The sequence below is a fragment of the Argopecten irradians genome, chromosome 1 (assembly GCF_041381155.1).
Source record: "Argopecten irradians isolate NY chromosome 1, Ai_NY, whole genome shotgun sequence".
Lineage (NCBI taxonomy): Eukaryota > Metazoa > Mollusca > Bivalvia > Pectinida > Pectinidae > Argopecten > Argopecten irradians.
In genome coordinates, this window is record NC_091134.1 from 68125127 (window position 1) to 68148310 (window position 23184).

The following is a 23184-nucleotide window of genomic DNA, read 5'->3' on the forward strand; positions in this document are numbered from 1 at the left end:
TTGAAATGGAAACGTCGACTGCTCACCTTCAAAATGGCTGTTCCATTTTGTCTTCATTAAGGATTGTCATCTATGTTAACAGTGACTATTCATTTCACTGTTTTATCGTCTTGCATCGTAATAGTTAATCAACACGTGGTTATAAGGACGCCGGCGGGAAACATAAGACTACCCGCTTCAATCTATTTTAATTGAAATGTAGAGTAAGTGTATTTTAAACATATTAAGTTAATAAGTTTTGCCACTCTACAAAACTATCAATCTCGCTTTACATCCCAATTTTAAGAATTAAATGTTGTTTCGGAAAGGTAGTGGGGCTTCAAAATATGGAAATATATATATATATATATATATATAGAAATAAGAATGTTGCAATTATATGCTTCCGTAGGTAAATGAATGCGGTCTAAAAGTTCTAGCACATCATTTGCTCTCTGCTCTCTAGGACTTTTTTTTACGTAATATAGCTTACATTAGTATGTTTTGACAAATATGTGAATGTAAATGATACTAGGTACAGCAAGTCGCCATTGCCAGGAAGACGGAAGCTGGGGTGTTACAAACATGATGAACTGTGTTAGAAAGGAGATCAACGAGGCATCGCAGCAGGTATATATGTAGATATTTTCGGTTTTATCTTTCTTATGCCTCCCTTAGCACCCCCTCACTTTTGGCCTTGAGTTGAGCCTGTGAGGAAGGCTCTGGATTCTGTCTCCTGGCCGAGACACACCAAAGTCTATAAAAGTAGTAGTTTGTAATTACATATATTTGTATAAAATATGTTCGACAGTGAATTAATGATCTTTCCCTGAAAATCGTCAAAAACAAACAAATTCTAAAAAAAATATTGACCAGTCAACCGTAGTTGACCAGCGAGAAATGCATTGTATATGAAAAGCTATAATTGTTGACGACAAAAAATACCGAGACAGCTAACACCACGTTTTTAAAGAAAGAATCCTCTTTCTGAAAGGGTGTTGCGTCACTATTAATTTTATAAAGATATTTATATAAAGGGGATTCTTTGAATACGGCGAACAAAATTTAAAATATCGTGTATTATGGCGTTGAAATATACAACATACGTAAAACAAAAATGCATCTTAGAATGGAATGGAATTTTGCTTAAATCTGCGATCTTTTGAGGACATTAGTGGATTGTGACTTTCCTTCTATAGTTTAAAGTATAAAGGCACATTCAGAATTCTCTATTGTAAACCAATTTTCCTCTCATGTCTAAATATATAAGTTCACGTGGATTTTGCATTATACATATAGGTCTAACAAGACGGATTTTCTAAGCTTGATCAACGAAATTGTGGATATTTTAATATTTGAATGCGAGAGAAAATGATATTTAGTAACATTAAATGTTTATCGACTACGGATGTCTACTGGTCAAAAAGGATTATCTGCAGAATGTGTATTGATTTAAAATTATTTTCGTGATATTTCAGCTTGAAAATGTCAAGGACCTTCCCGATGAACAGAAAGTTAAAGCGATAGGTGATGTGCTGGAGAGTATAAAAAATGTCACCGTCGACACCGCAAGTGCTAGCAGTGGAACATTATCTTCTGGGACTCTGAAGCAGACTTCTGTCGTTTTAGAAACAATGGTTAGCATGATCACCGAAGACACAAGTACAATTATATTGGATGAGAGTAAACAGCAGGTATGCAAATATTTGTCGAAACCATAATCGAGAATGCTGAATCATCTTCTCAATCGGATTCAAAGCTGCTGCGCTGACATATCGCTTTGTCCTGAGATTTGTGTGTGCTTATGCATGGTGTTTTGAAATGTAAACACGTGTATTTAAAACATTCCGACAAGTTTAACATTACTTACACATAACTTTATTGTAGAACTTCGTGGGCATAATTGACGACTTGCTGTCAGTAACCAACTCAGGTTCATGGGAAGAAGTTGATGAACATAGTGAGGAGGTGAGTGATCAAGGTCAGGATACTGTTAACCAGAAAGTAGTTTGAAGGTATGTTTATCTGAACAGCGGTAACATAGAGTAAGGATACGATTCTTGTAAAAATAAGTGGTTATATGGTTCATATACATACCATACTTTAACACAGGGCGGGAGGGTAAAAGTCCCGGTTAGCAGGTGACAGCTACAAAATAGAAATGCAGCTGCGAAAATGACATGGTAACATAACCGATATTTCCGTATATTGAAATCATTATCATTGTTCTCGTGCATTTTTAAAAACATGTCTGTCAACGAGATTGGTTTAAAATCGTTTCTAAAATGATATTGACCAAGTGCTATTTTTTCCTGTGGACGGACTGGAAAAGCAAGAGAGTTGCTAAATCTACTTTCTTGAGGATACTGCTATAGACGTCTTCAATGTCACTGTAGAGATTCAGTCCGGACTTATCAATGTCACTGTAGAGATCCAGCCCGGACTTATCAATGTAGAGATTCAGCCCGGACTTATCAATGTCACTGTAGAGATTTAGCCCGGACTTATCAATGTCACTGTAGAGATCCAGCCCGGACTTATCAATGTAGAGATTTAGCCCGGACTTATCAATGTCACTGTAGAGATCCAGCCCGAACTTATCAATGTAGAGATTCAGCTCGGACTTATCAATGTCACTGTAGAGATCCAGCCCGGACTTATCAATGTAGAGATTCAACCCGGACTTATCAATGTAGAGATTCAGTCCGGACTTATCAATGTCACTGTAGAGATTTAGCCCGGACTTATCAATGTCACTGTAGAGATTTAGCCCGGACTTATCAATGTCACTGTAGAGATTCAGCCCGGACTTATCAATGTAGAGATTTAGCCCGGACTTATCAATGTCACTGTAGAGATCCAGCCCGGACTTATCAAAGTAGAGATTCAGCCCGGACTTATCAATGTCACTGTAGAGATCCAGCCCGGACTTATCAATGTCACTGTAGAGATTCAGCCCGGACCTATCGTTTATTATTCATGATTACTGATATCTATCATGGTATTTTATTCATGTCCACTGTGAACGCATGTGTAGTCAGTAAGAGATATTCAGAAGACCATTAAGACCATTGGGTCGCCAATAATTCCAGAACGACTTGACGCATTGTGATTTCATGTGCTATTAAACTATTCCTCAGACTAAGATCTTACAATGATTTGTTACAGGCACATTCAGCACCAGCTGCTGGTAATCTATTGTCAACAGTGGAAAATTTTGGTACCGCAGTTGCAAAAAGTTTGTCTGCAGGACAATCAGTAGACATTAAAAAAGACAACATAGGTAAAGTATTTTGATACTGAAGTTACATTAATTCATTTTTAAGATAAACGTAATCATACAGACATTTGTTCAACAGAAAGTGATTCTGTGAATCGATCAATGTCCCTGTAGCTAGTGCGTTAGAATTTTACCTGCTGCCCCTATTTCATGGTCGTAAAAGGCGACTAATTTAGGATCCTTTCTTTTCTTTTTCCTAGCATACTTTCTTCTCCCTAATGTCTCCCTTAGCACCACTTCATTTTTGAGGAAGGCTTTGGGATCTGTCCCCTGGCTGAGACACACCAAAGTTTATAAAAGTGGTAGTTTCTGCTTCTGCTAAGCGGTCAGCACTAAGAGACCGCAAAACCAAATTATTTCACTATATACGATATGTTCACGTTTGCCACTATCCAGGTTAAATGGAGTTTCCAAGTCTGGTCACCTGTCAATAATTTTGAAGATTGGCATCTCGCATACCTGTGAATAACAAGAAATTAAGATCTACCACCTTGCTAAACTTCTAGGGTGGGGGTGCCATCTTATGTTAAATTCCGCACCAAAAATATACCAAAATAATCATGAAATGTCAATATTGATTACCCCCGCCCCCCCTGTCAGAAACACACTTGACAGAATTTTAAAATTTCTTTAAATATTTTACACCTACATGTATTGCCAAACCCACACTTTTAACATTTGAAACTGATGCGCCCTGAATACCCAATCAGCATCTTGTGCCCACAAGGGAATTACCAGGAATCTATTTTTGTTTTGATTCTGCGGTCCCTATTAAGGGAGTGGGACGACAGGTCCGCCCGTTGTCAGAATAATGTGTTGCTTGGTATCTTCGGTGGCCTGCTTCCGTGATTTAGTAGTATAAAAAGGGAAACAATTCAACTAAACAAGAAGACACAACAGGAATATACCACAGTCTCCCAAAACACTCACCCGCACGTCATACATGCAACACACCGAATACATGGGAGACCGTCCTTACATGACCCTGGCTGCTACTAGGACTTACATTAATCAAACAATGCGTAATTTGATATCTCATCGGCAAGTTATACTTTGATGAATTAATTGCAAATTAACAATATCAAAATTGATTGTGAATATTGCTTTCTTCTACTAAGTGATAAGAGTTATCACTTTCTTCATTCAATCGGCATAAAATAAACTTTAACTTTAATTTTAACTTTAATGTTCAGCATTAAAACAAGAAGAAACATATCCTCGTTGTTTTAATGAAAGTTTCGTCTCATGCAAATGTATGCTTTATTCAACAGTTATCAAAATTGAGAATACGAATAATTCTAGTATCGCCTTCACACCTAATGGTTCAGCTGGGATAGACTTTAACTTTGACGAGAATGGAATGGGTAAGTAACGAATGCATTAATTAAATTGGGTAATTCAATTTTGCTTATATTAAGCATTTCCATTGGCTTAAATATTTACTTTATCGACCTTTGAAGGAAATACTGGCTGATATAACGGCGTAATAATTTCATTTTTGAAGATTTTATCTTTAATAAATAAGATTTTAACGGTTAATTTGATTATTTATTTATGTCATGGAGATATATAACAAAAAATCTGAGTGTACTCTTAATAAACCCCGACGCCATTCATATCAAGTTTATCCTTAAATAAAACAAACATATTAAGTGTTTACTTATATAGTATATACTATAAGACTCTTTCATATGTGGATATGAAGGATAGGGATATTCTACCCGAGGGTCACAAAATGTAGTAAAACCCGAGGCTTGCCGAGGGTTTTGCAACATTTTGTGATCCCGAGGGTAGAATATCCCTATCCTTCATATCCACTTATGAAAGAGTATTTTTCTTTCATACCTCGATGTTTTATTGAAATTTTACAACTATAATATCCAGCCATTTTGAAATAAATTCGAAGAAATCCACGACTGGAAATCAATTTTCCATACATGAAATTTTATGTGATATTTTCAACACAAATTTCATCGTGTGCATCTTTTATAGCAAAACCAGTCATATTTGTGAAAAAAAAATGCTTAAATTTTACCAAGGAAATAGAGATTTTGTTGACGCCGTGACGTCACGAGGCTTTATTGCATGGGTAGACATGCAATACAGCCGCAGGCGACATGAGTGTATTGCCCTGGACCAGCCAGTATTACACCTGTAGGTGTGAAAGAAAAACTTGTATTTGCCAACTTCATGATAATTGCCACATAAATAAAGTATCAAGATTATCTCCTCTTGTTTTAATCAGGCTTTCCCGGCTATAATATGCTTTATTTGTTTACAGGTACTGGGAATGTAACATTTACAGCTGCACTGTATAAAACTATGGGTACTCTGCTACATATGAGTAATGAGTATGCTAATTTGTTGAATTGAGTCAAAATTGGAATTTAATCAGTTAATCATGTTAAAATGCTAAGTCACATTGTAAGAGATATAACTCATAACATTTTCACGCAGAAGCTTGAATTTTCACGATGTCCGTTCTTCAAGAATTTAAATGACCGTCATTTAATTTGATATCCTTTCTCTAAAGTTTGAAGTTAGGAATAAATTATTTTATTAGATAATTTTTTTATTAAGCATTGATGTTACTATCTTTTAACTTAATGGCGTATAAGATTTTCACAAAAGTTTGCAAACAATGCTTATAATAAATTTCTCGGACTACTTGATAGCATAAATGTTGTTCAATGTTTTTATTTACGTGGCAAGTGCTGTTTTTCATGAATAGAAATAACTCTATTTGAATGTCAATTTAGAAAAAATGACACAGTCACTATCTTCAAAACTTTGACAGAAGATGCATAACTATATTATTATTTCATAAAATAAGTATAAAGAATATTGAACTATGGGGAAAATTGGGTAAAGTGATACTGCCACCTTAAAATATATATGTATTGAACTGCCTCTAAATGTGGTATAAAAGAATTTTGTTTTATATACAGTGTCGTATCCATTTAGCTCGATGACTTTGGTTTTAGATCTGACCTTACATCAGAAGTTCTGGCCCTTTCCATAAAGGGCGAGAATACAACTAACCTCAATGAGCCTGTTATTTTGACATTTGACATTGATGGCCTTAAGATAGCGGTACGTAGTTTATAATCACCGATGGAGAGAAAATGCAGTGATGTTACTAGTTTCATTCAGCTATTTGTTTGACTATTAGTTTTCTTTACTAAATCATAAAATCATTTCAATTTGCATAATCATCGTCTTAATTGTATTAATTTTCCTTCCCGATTTGAAGTTTGAAAAATACTTGCTTGCTGGTCTAAGCATTTGTTTTCTCTCTTTCAGAACAATTTTACTGGTAAATATGAAGAGAAATGCGTTTTTTGGAACAAGTAAGTAAATCACATTTTTTGGTAATGTTTTTTTTTACATCAAAATAAAGGTTTTTGTGTGACATTGAAGTCTGGTCCATTGACTAGGATTTGTCGTACTTATAGAACCGGAATGACTTATGTTATGAGTGCAAACATATAATTTTGCAATCCTAGCATTCTGATTGGTTCAATTATTTCAATAAGTTATCAACAATAAGTAGTGGCAAACCTTCCAAAAAGAAATTCCCGCCGTTATTCAATATGATTTGCTGGGTACATTGAAATTGCTATAATGAAACAATTTAAATCCAGAAAATCATACAGATATTCATGGCTTAACTATTTGGTACTGACATACATTCAAATATGATAAGAAATAGCTATACAAAATGATTAATTTCCCGAGACAATGATAACATTTCACAGATTTTTCCCTTTGTTTCACCCCGACGGTCCAGACTCGAGGTTCGAGGAACAGTAACTTAGTTAGTTTTAAGGTGTAGTTACATTGATTTTAAAACAGACGTAATACTAGCGGTGGTTATATGGCATGAGACGATACATATATTGAAAATGAAATCAGGTAACATGTTTCTGGTGTATGTAGGTACAATTTTATTGGGTTTGTACCAATATCATTATATAATACATACTTTCCAACATAAAGAAAATGTTTCTTCTTCTTATGTATGAAACCTTATTTTATGTCTCGAAAACTGAAAGCATACTGTATACTTATGTGCTTCTCTGCAATCTATACAATATATAGTATGTATCAATGGTAAAATGTTGATTACTGAAAGGTTCCTTGTAAGTTGTATGGTTTGACTGTATATTTCTGCATTCTACTTAAAATAATTCAATATATAAATGTTAAATAATGACAAGTAGATAGTTCATATATGTTTATGATGTATTTTCCTGAAATTATAGTAATAACATATTATTTATTACTGATGAGTCGTATTCGTAGTCTTGATTGTTCATTTAGGTAAAATATGCAAAAAATTGTACAGTTGGTTCACATGTCCACATGGTTCGGTAAATATTTCTTTATCAAAATAACTTTGCCATTATGTTTTCATAACAAATAAAATGATTTGAACAAAGATAAAGTTCACTTTTTCATTACATTATGCACAGTACATATGGCTGGGATACAGAAGGCTGTAGTTGGGTAAATGGTTCCTGTCACTGCACACACTTGACTAACTTCGCGGTCATCATTAGTCCAGTTAAGGTGACGGTGAGTACAATGCTACTATCAGCAACGTATTGTGAAATCGTACGGTTAAATTGTCATCTCGCTACAGCTGCATGGAATATGTAAGCATTAAACTATCTTCCTATGGCATATATGGTCTATATAGATGCCAGAGCTTTGCAGACAATCTTCATAAAGCGCGCTAGTGCATTATGAGATGATTGTCTGCAAAGCTCTGGCATCTATATAGACCATATATGCCATAGGAAGATAATCTAATGTTTATATTTACGTTAACATCTACATTAACATTGTTTAAGCTAGACCATGATAACTATTTGTCAACAACAATTTAATCTACGAGATGGAACAGCCATTTTGACGGTGATCAGTTGACGTCATCATGTCAACATTAGTGACGTCATTATGGTAACTTTTGGGTGTCAGTTATACCATCATATACCTTTTTTGGCCTTGTACATGTAAATATTTGACACTTGAGGATTCTTTTCAAATAATTTTTTTGTATAGAGCATACTCCGTTTTACAATCGTTATACAATGTATTTCACCAGTTTACGTTTTGCTGATGTTGTATAATCGTTACTCAGACATCTTTATGTCAGGATTCTTTGTAAACCAAGACAAACCATATATATAGACCTTACGATCAAACAACCGACAGATATTATCAGACTCTTTCATATGTGGATATGAAGGATAGGGATATTCTACCGGATGGTCACAAAATGTAGTAAAACCCGAGGCTTGCCGGGGGTTTTGCAACATTTTGTGATCCCGAGGGTAGAATATCCCTATCCTTCATATCCACTTATTAAATACAACAACAAACACAAAATGAAGGTATTGGCCACGGTGTTTATTTTCAAAGGGGCGTCAATAACTGCCCATACCATGCCAGAGGGCGTCAATAACGGCCCATGCAAACAAGAGGGCGTCAATAACGGCCCATGCAAACAAGAGGGCGTCAATAACGGCCCGTGCAAACAAGAGGGCGTCAATTACGGCCCATGCAAACAAGAGGGCGTCAATAACGGCCCGTGCAAACAAGAGGGCGTCAATCACTGCCCATACAAGACAAGAGGGCGTCAATCACTGCCCATACAAAACAAGAATGAAAATGGGGCGTCATTAACTGCCCCATTGGCATGAATACAATAGATCAAATCAAATAAGCATTAAGTGCAATTAACCAAATCAAATATTACAAGTTCACTGAGAATTGAATACAAGAGTTTTTTACTTATGCAAATAGGTTTGCTGATCAAGGAGTAACCAATGATGAGCAGATTTTGTGAATTTCACTTAAATGTGTATCAATTATAATTTAATTTTCCTTAATGTTAGCGAACACAATTAATGATATTACAAATCTAAAAGCAATAAGGTATTGGCCACGGTGTTTATTTTCGAAAAGGGGCGTCAATAACTGCCCATGATACCATGCCATGGTATAAGAGAGCGTCAATAACGCAAACCATGGTTCTAATAAACAGTTTTCCATGAATAATGCAAAACAAAATAAGTATGGCCAGTTTATTTCAAAGTGCGTCAATAACGGCCCATAACAAACAGCCAGAGGGCGTCAATAACGGCCCGTGCAAACAAGAGGGCGTCAATAACGGCCCGTGCAGACAAGAGAGCGTCAATAACGGCCCATGCAAACAAGAGGGCGTCAATAACGGCCCGTGCAAACAAGAGGGCGTCAATCACTGCCCATACAAAACAAGAATGAAAATGGGGCGTCATTAACTGCCCCATTGGCATGAATACAATAGATCAAATCAAATAAGCATTAAGTGCAATTAACCAAATCAAATAATACAAGTTCACTGAGAATTGAATACAAGAGTTTTTTACTTATGCAAATAGGTTTGCTGATCAAGGAGTAACCAATGATGAGCAGATTTTGTGAATTTCACTTAAATGTGTATCAATTATAATTTAATTCTTCCTTAATGTTAGCGAAGCCCTGCCAAATGGCACACAAAATTAATAAATTATGTGTGCCACCGCCACAAATAATAAATACCACATATATGCAGTGGGGAACGAAGCTAACAAAGTATCAATAACCGTGTTTTTATTTATATCCTGTCCCCCTCGAATACCATTTTTTTTTTAAATTTTAATTTTCTATACCACCCTGAATCAATTTAAGAAAAATGTTATTGCCGATGTTACTTCAATAAACCTTATCATTGTTGAATAGTTCGACTTTATCGACTTTTATATCGGTATTTTATGTAGCCACCACCTAAATTAAATCCAACACAAGAGTTGCCACGGCTCTGTTAACTCTTATACAAGCACGATTGGCAGCAGAACCGTTCTCAGAACCTCGCCAAGTGCCTCGAGGTAACATCTGAGACCATACTATAAGCGTATTAGGCAGTGTTTATATAAGATGACTTATGTCCCTACAGATCTGCTCCCCTAGAACCAGAGGACCAACCTCGATGATGTCATTAGCCCCACAATGGATTAAGAGCATAGATGGTTCCCCTAAAAAATGACCATGTCCAATACTTGTGTGACAACAGAATCCCATTTCATACAGCTTTGACCTCTCCACCATATAGAACAAATCTTGTGTTGAAGACCAAGATGTCTGCCACCCAGACGACTAGAGGTGTGAAATGAAGCACGCTTCACAAGTGAAGAGCCTACAATCTAAACTCTACGTACTGGATTCCCTGAAATCTTAAGGCTAAAATTAGCCCCTTGTTGAGTATAAGAGAACAAGGATAAATATAAGAGCAAGGGGAGCCAATGCTCTGTATTTAGAGTAACTGGATAAGTAATTAAAATTTATATACAAATATGAAGCATGCAAGACTCAGGTAACCCGATATAGCGTTTGTAATTATTGGACCTCCAACGCCCTAAGAGCTGAATATCTCTCTCAGATAAACCCCTGCTCACTGCCTCTGTGGCTACTCCTATCCTAGATGAATGTGTTTTGTATTTTTTTAATACTGCTGCAAACAGATAATCTTGATAAATAAGAATGATCAAAATGACAGAAGACTGGACATGGGTTCCTGTGCCTAACAGCAAGATACTGCTCATATGCATGGTATACTGGGCAATATTTCCCTGCCATTCGAGGAATGCACACTGTACAACTGATCCCTGCTTGATCAATTTTTGAGTAACGAAGATTTATTTCTAGTGAATGATCTATAGAAATATCCTTTAGGGCGAAGACCTTATCTACCATGTCTTTCTTTGTAACCGCTAATTCACCTTCCCTAAAGAAACCTACCCTAAAAAACAAAAAAATTGCTATTAGGAAAGCTGATTAGAACAATTTAGACTCGTAACTTAGTAGACATACAAACAAAAGGTATAGCCCTTAGATCTTTGAAAGTATATCAGAGGTGATAGGTGCCCTAAGATCATGTACAGACTTTTTTTTTTATACTGGAAATAAGCTTTTTAACAAGAAATTAGACAGAAGTTCCTCACTCGACCCCTACAGAACTTTTCACACAAAAATTCAAGCCTGCTATGTAGGTGGCCCCAGTGGCAGGGGACATACCTTTATCGGCCATCTACAGGATAAAGTTCAATATGTGACTCAGGGGAGGGGGCCAAATGTTTTACAGGTTAGTGTCCTCAATAAACGATTTAAACCACAAAGTTCATACAGACTTGGCCATGCAATATTAAAGGAGTTTTCCAGGTTTTCCAGTATATTTTCATTTTACCAGGAATAATTTTATCCCTGTCTAAGTAAAAATGATAATGTTTGCTTTTCACTTTTTTGATTGACTGTTTATTGTTTGAGACCATTAGCAACTGTGTTGGTGGGGTGGTAATGTCAGTAGGCTTCTTATATTCAGAACATACAGACGATTATGGTATTTTTGACAATTCATTCTCAGAACATTTGTCTGGGCCTTCACCACATTTAGTTTTATAATGCCTTCACATCGATCCTGTCACATATGATGTCACGAAAAATGTCTTTAATTACGTTTAGAGTCTTGTCTAGGAATCTTAGAGCAGATTCTTCCATGTTTTTACCCAATTTAGAAAGGTCCTTACATGAATCACATAATATCTTTCATCTCATTCCCTCCCATGAGGGTTTATCCCACATATACATATAAGACACAAGCATTAGAAGACCCTAACAGTACTGTACAGTGTACACATATGATATGGATGATTTCATAACAGGGGAGATAATCGCTATAAAAATGAACCATAGGTATCGCACCATAATTGTTATATAACCATGGTTTATGTAGATCTACGTTATATATCTAAAAGTAAATATTGAAATAAAAACACTATTGAAGGTTTTTCTTTTTCTTTTTTTTTTTTTGAAACATAATCTTAATTTTTAGGAGTATTTGTGTAAATTCAAGGATTTATACCAAAACCAGGGACTTTTCAAGGACATTATTTGATTTTGCTGATTTTCAAGGAGACAGCAAATTCCAGTAGTTTTCAAGGACCTTTTCGAACCTTGAAACCAGATCTATACGCCTCCGTTGTATTATGAGATGGAGGTAGATGTCAAATCTTCAAATTTGCTTTGAAACTGACATAACCATAACTATAGGTACTAATTCTAAGAAATAGATAAGCCATGCCAACTTGAAGGCTACTGAAATACAAACTAATGTTTGCCAAACAAAGCACCACAACCTAAATTCATGTTCCCAGCACTGTCTGTGAAAAGCTCTAAATCTTTGCTAGACATTCAAGCTTGGTAAAAAAATTTGAAAAGTACCATTAAATTACTAAGAATTTGAGTCATACACCAATGTCATCTTTCACTGATGCAGTCAAGCGAATAAAACGATGTGATCTTAAAACTCAAGCTAACAACCCATACAACCTCCTAGAAAAGGCGCTGGAACTGGAGACAAAAAATTTGTTGCCCTGTCTGAGTTTGGTTAGACTGATTATTTGGAGAAGCCATGCGCTGATTGTTCATGTTACCTTGACCTCGAACACCCTGAACTTGATCTCTAAAACAAGATATTTGGGGTGAGCACCATTACATTGCATACAATTATGGAGGTATCCACAATTTGACCTTTGACATACTCCTTTGAAATTAAATTCATAGCAACCGCCCCCTATTGTACCAATATTTACTTTTTGATGTGATGTGTCTGTTGACCTTGAGGTTGTGAGACATGTTAACCACGTCAACAATGGCCCATGGCCTATCAGGCTGTTGTGCCTGGCGAAGGCGAAATTGTTCATCATAAATTTTTCAGCCTAAACCTCTAAAAGATTTTGCGGCCAGTCTAATGATAGACATATAATATTTTTTTTAGGGGGGGGGGTGGCCTTAACACCAAGTTCCCATTAAGGAAGGACACCATCTGAGGTCAACAAATCCTAATTAGTAACTGAAAGGTTACCCAGGTCTACATACTTTGATCCCCAGTTTTTTTTTAAATAGATGGTCGACATGCATGGGCCCATACAGTATCGATCACTGACACTTGATAATGGGGAAGGGGTAGTACCTGAAGCTGCAGATGTCATATCTATCATGGAAGGTCCCTGTAGAGGCTGTACAGCATCGGTGACCATGACGCTGGGGTTCGGGGTAGCAGTTTGTTCCTCCACCATGGGCTCAACAAGGGGCTGACTTGAACTCCTGGCCTGAGATCCCCGCCTCATTGCACAGGCGTATGGGCTGTTTGACTTTCTTTTTGCATTAGGCATCACAGCATTACATGTAGGTTCTCAAAAAAAAAAAAAAAAAACACAAATTAAATAATTAATAGCATATCATGACGTAATGGAATTTGATGATGTGCAATTGCCCCTGAACGTATTATGTTACATGACTTATATATTTTATAATTAACAATTTATTTTTGAACCTATGAATTAAATCAGAATATGAGATCAGCTAAATAAATTATAACATAATTTACCATTTAATCGCAAGACAATAAGGAACCCTCATTATAAACGAGAGATCCCCACGTCATAAACAGGAGTAATTAGCTTTAGCTTTAACGGGAGAATGATCAGGAGAATTCCCGACCTCCAATTACATCAACCCATAGCATGTGTTCGGGTCTGATTCACAATCAAAGCCTTCCGATAATACGTTGCTCCGTTTCAATCGTTAAAGGTTTGCACTATGTATCTAATATATTATGAATAGTAATTCATGATTGTCGTAATGAAGAATTAAAAATTCGCAAACAACGATAGCATCTAACGTATGAAAAACATGGGCGCCATCACTCGTCAGAGAATTAATGAAATTGATGCAAGTTTACAATAAACGAATTGCAGCGCCCTTTGTACGCTACAATCGTGAAATATCGAAAACACATACAAAATACCGTCAATACAACAATTCAGCACGATGACAACACGGGAAGATGTATGATGTTTGAAAATTGATGCTGGCATAATTCTCAACACGTCTTTTTCAATATTCACCGCGACGGAAATGGAAGTATCAAAGGGAAGCAACTCTGGTACTCTGTTAGATATTAACCACACACAGTGGATATAAAGGGAGATAACTCGAGAAAATAACTAAACCATAACATACCCAAGCAAACTCAGTGTTGTTTCTTAAATAAATCAAGTTATTCTATATTCATGAATAACTTGTAATATGAAAGAGTATTTGTCTTTCATACCTCGACGTTTTATTGCAATTTTACAACTATATATGAAAAATACATGAAAAATTACGTGATATTTTCATAAAAAATTCCGTTGTTTGCATCTATTATAGTAAAATTAGTCAAGTTTGTGAAAAAAAAATCTTAAAATTTTACTGAGGAACTAGAAATTTTGTTGACGCCGTGACGTCTCGAGGCTTTATTGCATGGGTAGCCATGCAATACAGCCTCAGACGGCATGAGTGTATTGCCCTAGACCAGCCAGTATTACACCCGTATGTATGAAAGAAAAAGCGTTACATACATGAACATGTAGTGCGTGTCTGATTTTTATAATTCGTATCTTTTTACATGCAATGTACTTTTGTGTTATTTTATTTTAGAAACAGGCATCAGGCACCGAAAGGCAAACGTACGAGAAAATGAGGTGCAATCTGATTAAATTAGTTTACCCGAAAAATCTGAATAGTGATTTCTGTTAACACTTTCCTGTGGACCAAATCATATCAGTGTTTAGGAAAGCAGGTGTTCTAGACTATATAAATAGCAACACTTAAATTTTGATTTCCTCCCTTTTATGTGACACAGGACGCCTATGTACTCCGGATAATTAGTTTTGTGGGATGTATCCTTTCCGTCATATCCACTGTAACAACAGTTGTGGTGTACCTCAAGTTATGGAGGTAAGCTAGGGCATTATGATATAATATACGTAAGCTATACAAAGCCCACCACGCATATTTTTTATGTACGTGTCATTTTAAAGTCTTCATTTATACTGTAAGACATTTGCAGACATATGAAATTTCATAAAATAGTTTTCATAATAAATACATTCACGATAATTACATTTCCAGACAAATTAATCAGATGTCGGTTTCCTTAACAGATGCTACCTAGTTAATGTTAATGAATCTTGAGAACATTTTTGTTAATGAATCTTGAGAACATTTTTGTTAATTTTCTTTTTATTTTCTCTTGTTGAACTGATTTCGAACCATGGTTTACTGTTTTATATGATTCACACCTATTCATTTCCCCTTTATACTAAGGTATCTGAAAAGTGATAGAAGTCGTTTGCTTCTCAATCTGTGCGCAGCACTGACCTTTGCTTATGTGTTATTTCTGGCTGGAATCGACCAAACACAGGACAGTGTACGTATAACTATGTATAATGATGTATCTATAATCTATATTCCTATATCTATGATAATGTTCACCTCTCTTTTGATAGTTGGAATCTGCACTCCATTTTTGAGAATAAAAATCATTATATTTAATTAGTAGTATTCGGCATTGTGCATCACAGGTGAATCATCTCAATTGTACATTGTAAAAGACAATATACAGCTACATCTTTTATATGCATGATTTATTAACGTTTGACAGGCCCTATGTACAGTCATGACTGCCTTATTACATTACTTTTTCCTGGCGACATTTTGTTTGATGTTATCGGAAGGAATTCAGCTTCTGATATCTGTAATGGTAGTCTTCCATGCTGCATCAAAACTCAAATGGCTGCTACTTGTTGGATGGGGTGAGTATGAAATGATGATGTACTCATGATAGCCCATGTATATAACATATATATACCATTGGCTTTTTCTTTTTTGAAATAGGTGCTTCACTGCTTTCCGACTTCATATTTCAAACAATATGGTATATTTTATAGAATCAACTTGATGATGTCACTAACTAATTAATATGTTTTGATGAATAAAGATGTGCTTTCCAGTAATATTTAAAACAGACAAAATAAATGAATCATTTAGTTAATCTCATTGACATCTCGACTGATTCATTTACATAAGTATCTATTTACTGAGTTATTTAGTGAGCTTCCTTATCTTTTGTTTGATACACTAATTGGTCTATACGTCTAATGTATCACTTCCTTTACAGGTATACCTGTAGTGATAGTAGGGATTACAATCGGCATATCATATGAGAATGAGTACCACGCTGCAGACTAGTAAGTATATACAATTTAACCTTTCTGGAGTTGCTTGTTTTTTTATAACAATGGAAGCATAATTATGTTTATCACAGACAGGAAAAAAGGTTTTCTATGGCGTTTACGTTAGAAATGTTTTGAACAAGTAACTGAACTAAATACTTTCGAAAGAACGAAACTCTACGCATCAGCAAAAACTTTCAGATGTTGCATCGTTTAATATAGTCATATCTCACATGTGGGTGTCTGACAATGTACGACAAACAGAAGTTAAACGTTCGTGAGGAAACGTAAGAAAATGCTTAACAGTGCGAGGTATCAAGTATTATTAGAATAAAAATAAATTATGGTAACTCATTTCCCAATATCAGATTCTAAGAAAAAAAGGAGTAAATAGATGGATGTGCAACGTTAACGTACATGATGATATGGAGAGAAAAGTATTGTTACATTGGTTTAAAAATATCAAATTAAAAAGATAACCTGAAGCAGCACCTAAAGTGTAATTTTGCTAAATGAGTGACATATTTATCAAAACTGTGATTTGATAAAACAATATTGATAGTTATGTTTCGGTTACTTTCTTTATCTGTAACCAATGGTTCGACTGTGTGACGATACTGAGAATGGTAATATTGTATAATTCTAGTTGTTGGCTTACACTGTCCAATGGCGTGATATACTCTTTTGTGGGGCCTGCTATCTGCATCATCATGGTAAGGCAAAGAAAAAAGATAACAAAATATTGGTTCAAATGATGAATTGTATATTCATATTTAAGATTGTACGTAATAAATCATAAAAGATAAGAGCTTAATTTGAAGTTTTGCTGTAAGGCTGTCCATATGAGAATTTGTAATGCTATCTATTACTAATGATTTCGCATTTATTTATTCTGCTTCAATTTGTTTGCATTTTCTACTTGCTACTCTAAACAGTAACATTTACTTTCGTCTTGTGTTTGATCGTTTTGTACATTTAGTACTGTTATTAAAACTGTTATTACACATGTACTCTACGCATACGATATATTGTAATAAATTGTCTAAATCTAACTTTGAACAAATAATTTTCAAATGTCCAATTTAACACTCCCGAACGTTGTATCGCAATGGTAATTATTAATCAACGCAAACATAATCATGTAACTAAAAAATTTTATGCACAAATTTGGAATACATTAAACATATATAATCAGCCATTATGTTTACTTTCAGGTCAATGTAATTGTCATTTTTTGCGTAATGAAGGCATTGTTTTCTTCCAAGCTTATCGCGACGAAAACAGAAAAACAGAAAATCTTGTAAGTGTTGTGTAAAACACGTTTTGAAGAAATAAATGCCAAGTAGAATGTGGTTGAAAATGAAATAAAAGGGCGACAGAAAGACTTAATTGTTTGGGAGCTAAAGCCTATGTTTTCTATTCGATAAATATATAAAGAACTATATTTTTAAGATACGTAACATATCTAACGCTCTAGTTATACATCAACTGAAATATTCTATGGCTCATATGTGTTGATAGGACTAATATTCACACTACGTGTTTACAGTACGGGGGTTAGAAGTGTGACGGTACTTCTGCCCATTTTAGGAATCACGTGGCTGTTTGGAATCATCTCTATCAACAACGACCGACTCGCCTTCCAGTACCTGTTTGCTGTTACTAATTCATTACAGGTATATTGTCTTATTTTGTGTAACTCTATCGCAAAATAATATATATCGCCAATTTCCTTTGTTAAAGATTGCTTTTTGCCGTTTGACTTTTGTGTTTAACTTCTATAGCAGTGGTATATTGTTTGTCAGCATAAATCTTATGTACATAATATAATATTTTTTACGCCTAAATATATGTGGTAGATGAATTAGACTAATATAAACGTGTTTAATTGATACTGAGGGAACAGTCAAATATCAGGGAAGATATACGGAAGTGTTACCCGAGGCTTCCCCGCTACCGAGGGTCAATGATTCCACTGTTCCCGACACTTTATTTGAATTAAGTCTGATTTAAAAATATAGTCAAAAACATTAAAAAAAACTGTATGTATATGCTTGAATGGGTCCCAGAGGAGGGACTACTGCGCACATTTAGGCGCTTACAACAGTACTATACAACATTGCTACTTTTATACATCTAGCAATCAGTCATTGATTAGTAGCAGGCACGCGTGATTGTCATGAAAACGGACAAAAATACTTAGATTCATGTAATTAAGGAGTTGTGCTAAGGTTTTCCATTATTTTCCAAATACTCAATGACCATTCTAACTGAATTACATATTTGCAAATGTTAAGTTTTCAAAGGACAGTAAAGCAGGAACAAAGCAAGAAATATAAAAGACGGAATGACAAATATTTAATAAAAATTGTTATTATTTTAAAGTAATTATTTTAGCATTTGGTTTGAATTAAGACCATGATAACATGATGTCGTCTTTACGTGGTCAAAGTAACAAATATAGATAATGTGCTGCTGCATTTAACATCCATGTCATTTAATGCAATCAACTTTGCAAGTTACATGATTTGTTTATCATTTTTCAATTTAAGTTTGTATAAGAAATAATGTGATGAAACAATTGGATCAATATCTCAGTATCTCTAATGTATTTAGCGAACACAATTTTGACTACGAGTATACAAATTCATTTGTTTATTTTGCAGGGATTTTTCATATTTTTGTTTTATTGTGTGTTCAATAAGCAGGTAAGTTAATTATTTAGATTCTGATGATAAACTGGTTTTATATTATAACTCTTTTAGTTTGATTAGACGAAATATAACCAGATTTTATGTATTCTTTGGCAAGGTATTCTTTGTTTATCAAGCCTTATACAGAACATATACTATTTTTTTTCTTCACATTTTGCAAATAAACTGCAATCACCTAAATTAATTTATTTCATATTTCTATTTTAAAATATCTTGCAATATGAGCAATCGGTTACGTTTTTGATTAATTACATATTTGATATCGATATCATTATACTCATTTTAATTATTTTAACTTAATTGCTTTTATGGCATGCAATTTCAACAATCTTATTACCGATTTCCCAATGTAGGTCCGAAGAGCTTTAGAGAAAAAAATTAAACGGTTTCAATTCAGGACACAATCGTCTAGGACTGGAAGTAAATTACAGGTAAATATTTCAGTAAATATTGTTATTATCATTATCTGAAACAAAGTCGATAAAGTGATTCGGCATATTTTATGATATGAATTTATACATTCTCATGTAAAATATAATTGTTGTATTGATGTTTCCACAGATGCTGAAAACGAATTCCGCTGATAGCAGTAAACTAAAAGGTACATTACTATACGATTTTTACTACAGCATTAAAGGGAAAACTTATTTTTCTAATATTTGTGTTATTTAGATCACGATTCCTTTTGAGTTCAGTTTTACGTTTTATCTTTGATGTATTCTTGTAGAAGAATGCGAGTGACTCTGTTATAACGCTAAGATTATTTTCCAATGTCCGGAATTACACCATATATCCAGACAACAGGGCTAGTTTGCCATTTTTAAGAGATTTATGAGTTATGAGTCAATATATATAACAGGTTCATGTATGAATAGAAAATCGTAACGGTTTGAATTTATTCCGAATTTGATTTTTTTTTTGTCATAATTGACTATAAGCAGTCTGTTTGATTAGTGTAACACTCCTATAAATGAATACAAACCACCAAAACTGTTTAGGATTCTATGCATATATCATTACGCTGTTTTTGTTAAGTGAATATATATACTCAGACATGTCAATGCTGTTAAAACTCTACAAAACAAAGGCGGTGCATTTAATAAAACATTACGTCCTGGTTTGGTAACAGACATGATATCGCTGAGAAAAATTGTAACAGACGGAAATTCTATCGCTGAGAGCAAAACTTGATGATGATTTAGACAGTTCCATTTCTTTCTTTCTGTATTACATGTTGTTATGTAGATTTACATGATATAACTAGTAATCAGTTTGACATGTAGTTTCAGATGACGAAGTAGGACTTCATGATTTCCATATCCCGAGATCACGGTTCCCACGACGTTCGTTGGATCAGCATGGTGAAGATGGACAGCAAGTACGTTTAAGTATATGCGCAGTACACTTATAAAGATACGGATATGTTTTCGTAGTTATGCCGATATGTCTGTTCATTATCAAAACATTTTTGAAGATATACATGTATAGCGTCCATTCACTTTCACTATTGAGGTACCATTGTATCACCTTTGCTCTACGTTTTCAGATTTTACCGTCTAGACAGTACTCTTCATCATCATCCTGGTATAATTTCGACCAGTATGGTTCCCACTTATACACGAAAATGTAAGGTTTAGGAGCGCCCCGGAACTTTGTGACGGCGTCTGTGTTAGACTGGGTACTTCTGTTTATTAGTAACCCGGATGGGTAACAGATGTCCCTCTTGTTTTAACTGTTCAGACGATTATTACAATTTAGAGGTGAATAGTAATCGAATCTCCATTGACGCCTATCGGATTTCTTTTCAACATTTGATATCGTAAATATAGTGGTATTCCTTTTTTGTTTTGAAATGTGATTAAATATTCATCTTCAGAATGCGGATAATAACAATTAAGTTGAGATTATTGTGGTGCTATTTTTGTTACTGTCGAACATGATACAATTCTGTATATGATAATGGATCAAATGTAGGGCTTGTTTGTTTAATAAGATATATTATAGTATCTAATTAGAAAACGAAAGTTGACTATGTCTTCCCACAAATGTATATTGTTTTATACATCATACAACTTTACTTAATGTTTACTATTCCCTCTGTCTCCTGTATGCTCATGCTGAAATACCTAACAGTAAAATATCTAATATTATCTATAGCAAGTTTTGTTTTTACTTTATATCTGACTTCTGTATAAAGGACAGAATAATTCATATCATATATGTTGGATTTGTTGCAGAAATGTTATTAAATTAGCAAATGTTAATTAACGTTTTACTGGTATCGATTTTCTTGCATTATATTGTGTAGCGGAAACCTTCATGGAGAAAAAAAAATTAAAATCTGATCTGCTAAACCCATATGAAACTGACATACGCCCATGCTGTCATATTATTGTAACATTATATACATTTATTACTACTACGACAACTTTAACCGTGTTGTATTATTTCCTGACATAGTATTCGTTGTTACTACTGGGACAACTTTCAAGATCTTGGTCATGTGTAAATGTCATTTCTACAGAAACATGTCAAACAATGATTGCATAAACACCACTGCACTCCCTGTTTACATAGATAGTCTAGGTACCAAAGCAACTAATACACCATGGTCAGTAAATGTCGTAAATACAGAAGCTTCTAGTGCTACAGCAGCCGCACTTACTCCAGAAATATTTACTACTCCTAAAAATGATATCGTCGATACAATGCCAATTGTAAGTGCTTTAATTGTGAAAACATCCGATATTGCTCGTAACTGTAAGCGCTATAAGTATAGAAACATCATGTACTATGTCAACTATTGTGGCTGCAGAAACATTTGTATCCATGTCAACATCTGTAACCACAGAAACATCACACGTCAACGAAGCTGTAGTTTCAACACAAAATCATTCGCCATGCCGGACACCACTGGAAGTGTAGAAATATATGGCACGGCAACTGGCACTCAGGAAACACTTGTTACCAATTGTTAGTATCGGTGTTACTACAACAATCGTAATTGTCTCAGCATATGCCATGGTTGAATCGAAGGGAACTTCAACATCAAATTACGTTACTAGATTTACATTATTTGATTACAATCTGATAGTTTTGTAACTTCCTCAAAATCGTCTTTCAACATTCTACATCACCACGGCGGCTGATTACCAAGCATTATCCATGACATCATCAGCAGCCGAAGTACTCAAACCTTCCTTATCGAATCCAAACTCGCCTACACCACCTGTAGAAAGTAAAGGGTCTACCATAATCCGTGTTACACGTTCAAAATGTTATATTGTTTGACATACATGAGTAACAAAAAGATATTTATGGTTTATGAAGGCATGCAATCAACGTTTTGTTGTATGGATAATATACATGAATAAATTGATTAAAGCATTAACGTCATAATGACGTCACCACTTTTCGGACACTGGCACGACAAGAGGACATTATACAGGAAATAAAAAAAGTTCTTTGTAAGACATAATGATTTTAGTTCTCTGATTCCCCATTTCTCAATAAATCAAATCATTTCTGTGTAAGTATTACCAGAATTGCAGAAAGTAAACACCAACACAAGAAAACGTTGTCCAATTCATAAATTAGGCATAAGAAAATAAGAATAAATCTTCGATACCAATGTTCTCAAATGTCACGGATAATGTCGTTTTGACCGCGTTTTGCAAAAATGTGTCTTTTAACACAATCGTTGCTAAGATTACATATATTATTTTGTTCAACTGCTTTTATGACGAAAAGAACAATTGTGATTGTAGGTTTTCTGCAAATGAAATCTTGGTGCTTTACGTTCTGTATTAAACAATTTTTTTAATGATTAAACTTTGAAGGGGTAGCATACTTTATGAGATACCTTGTACGGCCATATCGTCTCGATGTTCCGGCAATTATTTTGATTACTTATTATCACGTGTATGCAGCGGAGAAGAATTGCTAAATTCCTACATTTATAAATACTTGAGTCGTTATTTACTTCACTTCAACTAGCATAGTATATATGTTATATAGGTTCTTATACCTTTATAGCATATGAAGTGACAATGACACACTATAGCATGTT

At 34.7% G+C, this 23184-nt stretch overlaps 1 protein-coding gene across 1 annotated transcript in view; it reads left to right on the forward strand.

The window, feature by feature from the left end:
* The window catches only part of LOC138310491 (adhesion G-protein coupled receptor G4-like), a 32324-nt gene extending 11059 nt beyond the window's left edge, over positions 1-21265 (forward strand). Inside the window, exons 7-27 of the mRNA XM_069251765.1 lie at positions 515-609; positions 1458-1673; positions 1867-1947; positions 3148-3262; positions 4531-4623; positions 5541-5610; positions 6244-6352; positions 6563-6609; positions 7735-7837; positions 15030-15124; positions 15494-15596; positions 15831-15981; positions 16347-16416; positions 17048-17114; positions 17616-17701; positions 17951-18077; positions 19068-19109; positions 19469-19546; positions 19677-19716; positions 20399-20493; positions 20662-21265. Coding sequence (XP_069107866.1) covers positions 515-609; positions 1458-1673; positions 1867-1947; positions 3148-3262; positions 4531-4623; positions 5541-5610; positions 6244-6352; positions 6563-6609; positions 7735-7837; positions 15030-15124; positions 15494-15596; positions 15831-15981; positions 16347-16416; positions 17048-17114; positions 17616-17701; positions 17951-18077; positions 19068-19109; positions 19469-19546; positions 19677-19716; positions 20399-20493; positions 20662-20745 — 1967 coding nt within the window. The 3' untranslated portion in view covers positions 20746-21265. The remainder of the gene's footprint in view (positions 1-514; positions 610-1457; positions 1674-1866; positions 1948-3147; positions 3263-4530; positions 4624-5540; positions 5611-6243; positions 6353-6562; positions 6610-7734; positions 7838-15029; positions 15125-15493; positions 15597-15830; positions 15982-16346; positions 16417-17047; positions 17115-17615; positions 17702-17950; positions 18078-19067; positions 19110-19468; positions 19547-19676; positions 19717-20398; positions 20494-20661) is intronic.
* Positions 21266-23184: the final 1919 nt, after the last annotated feature.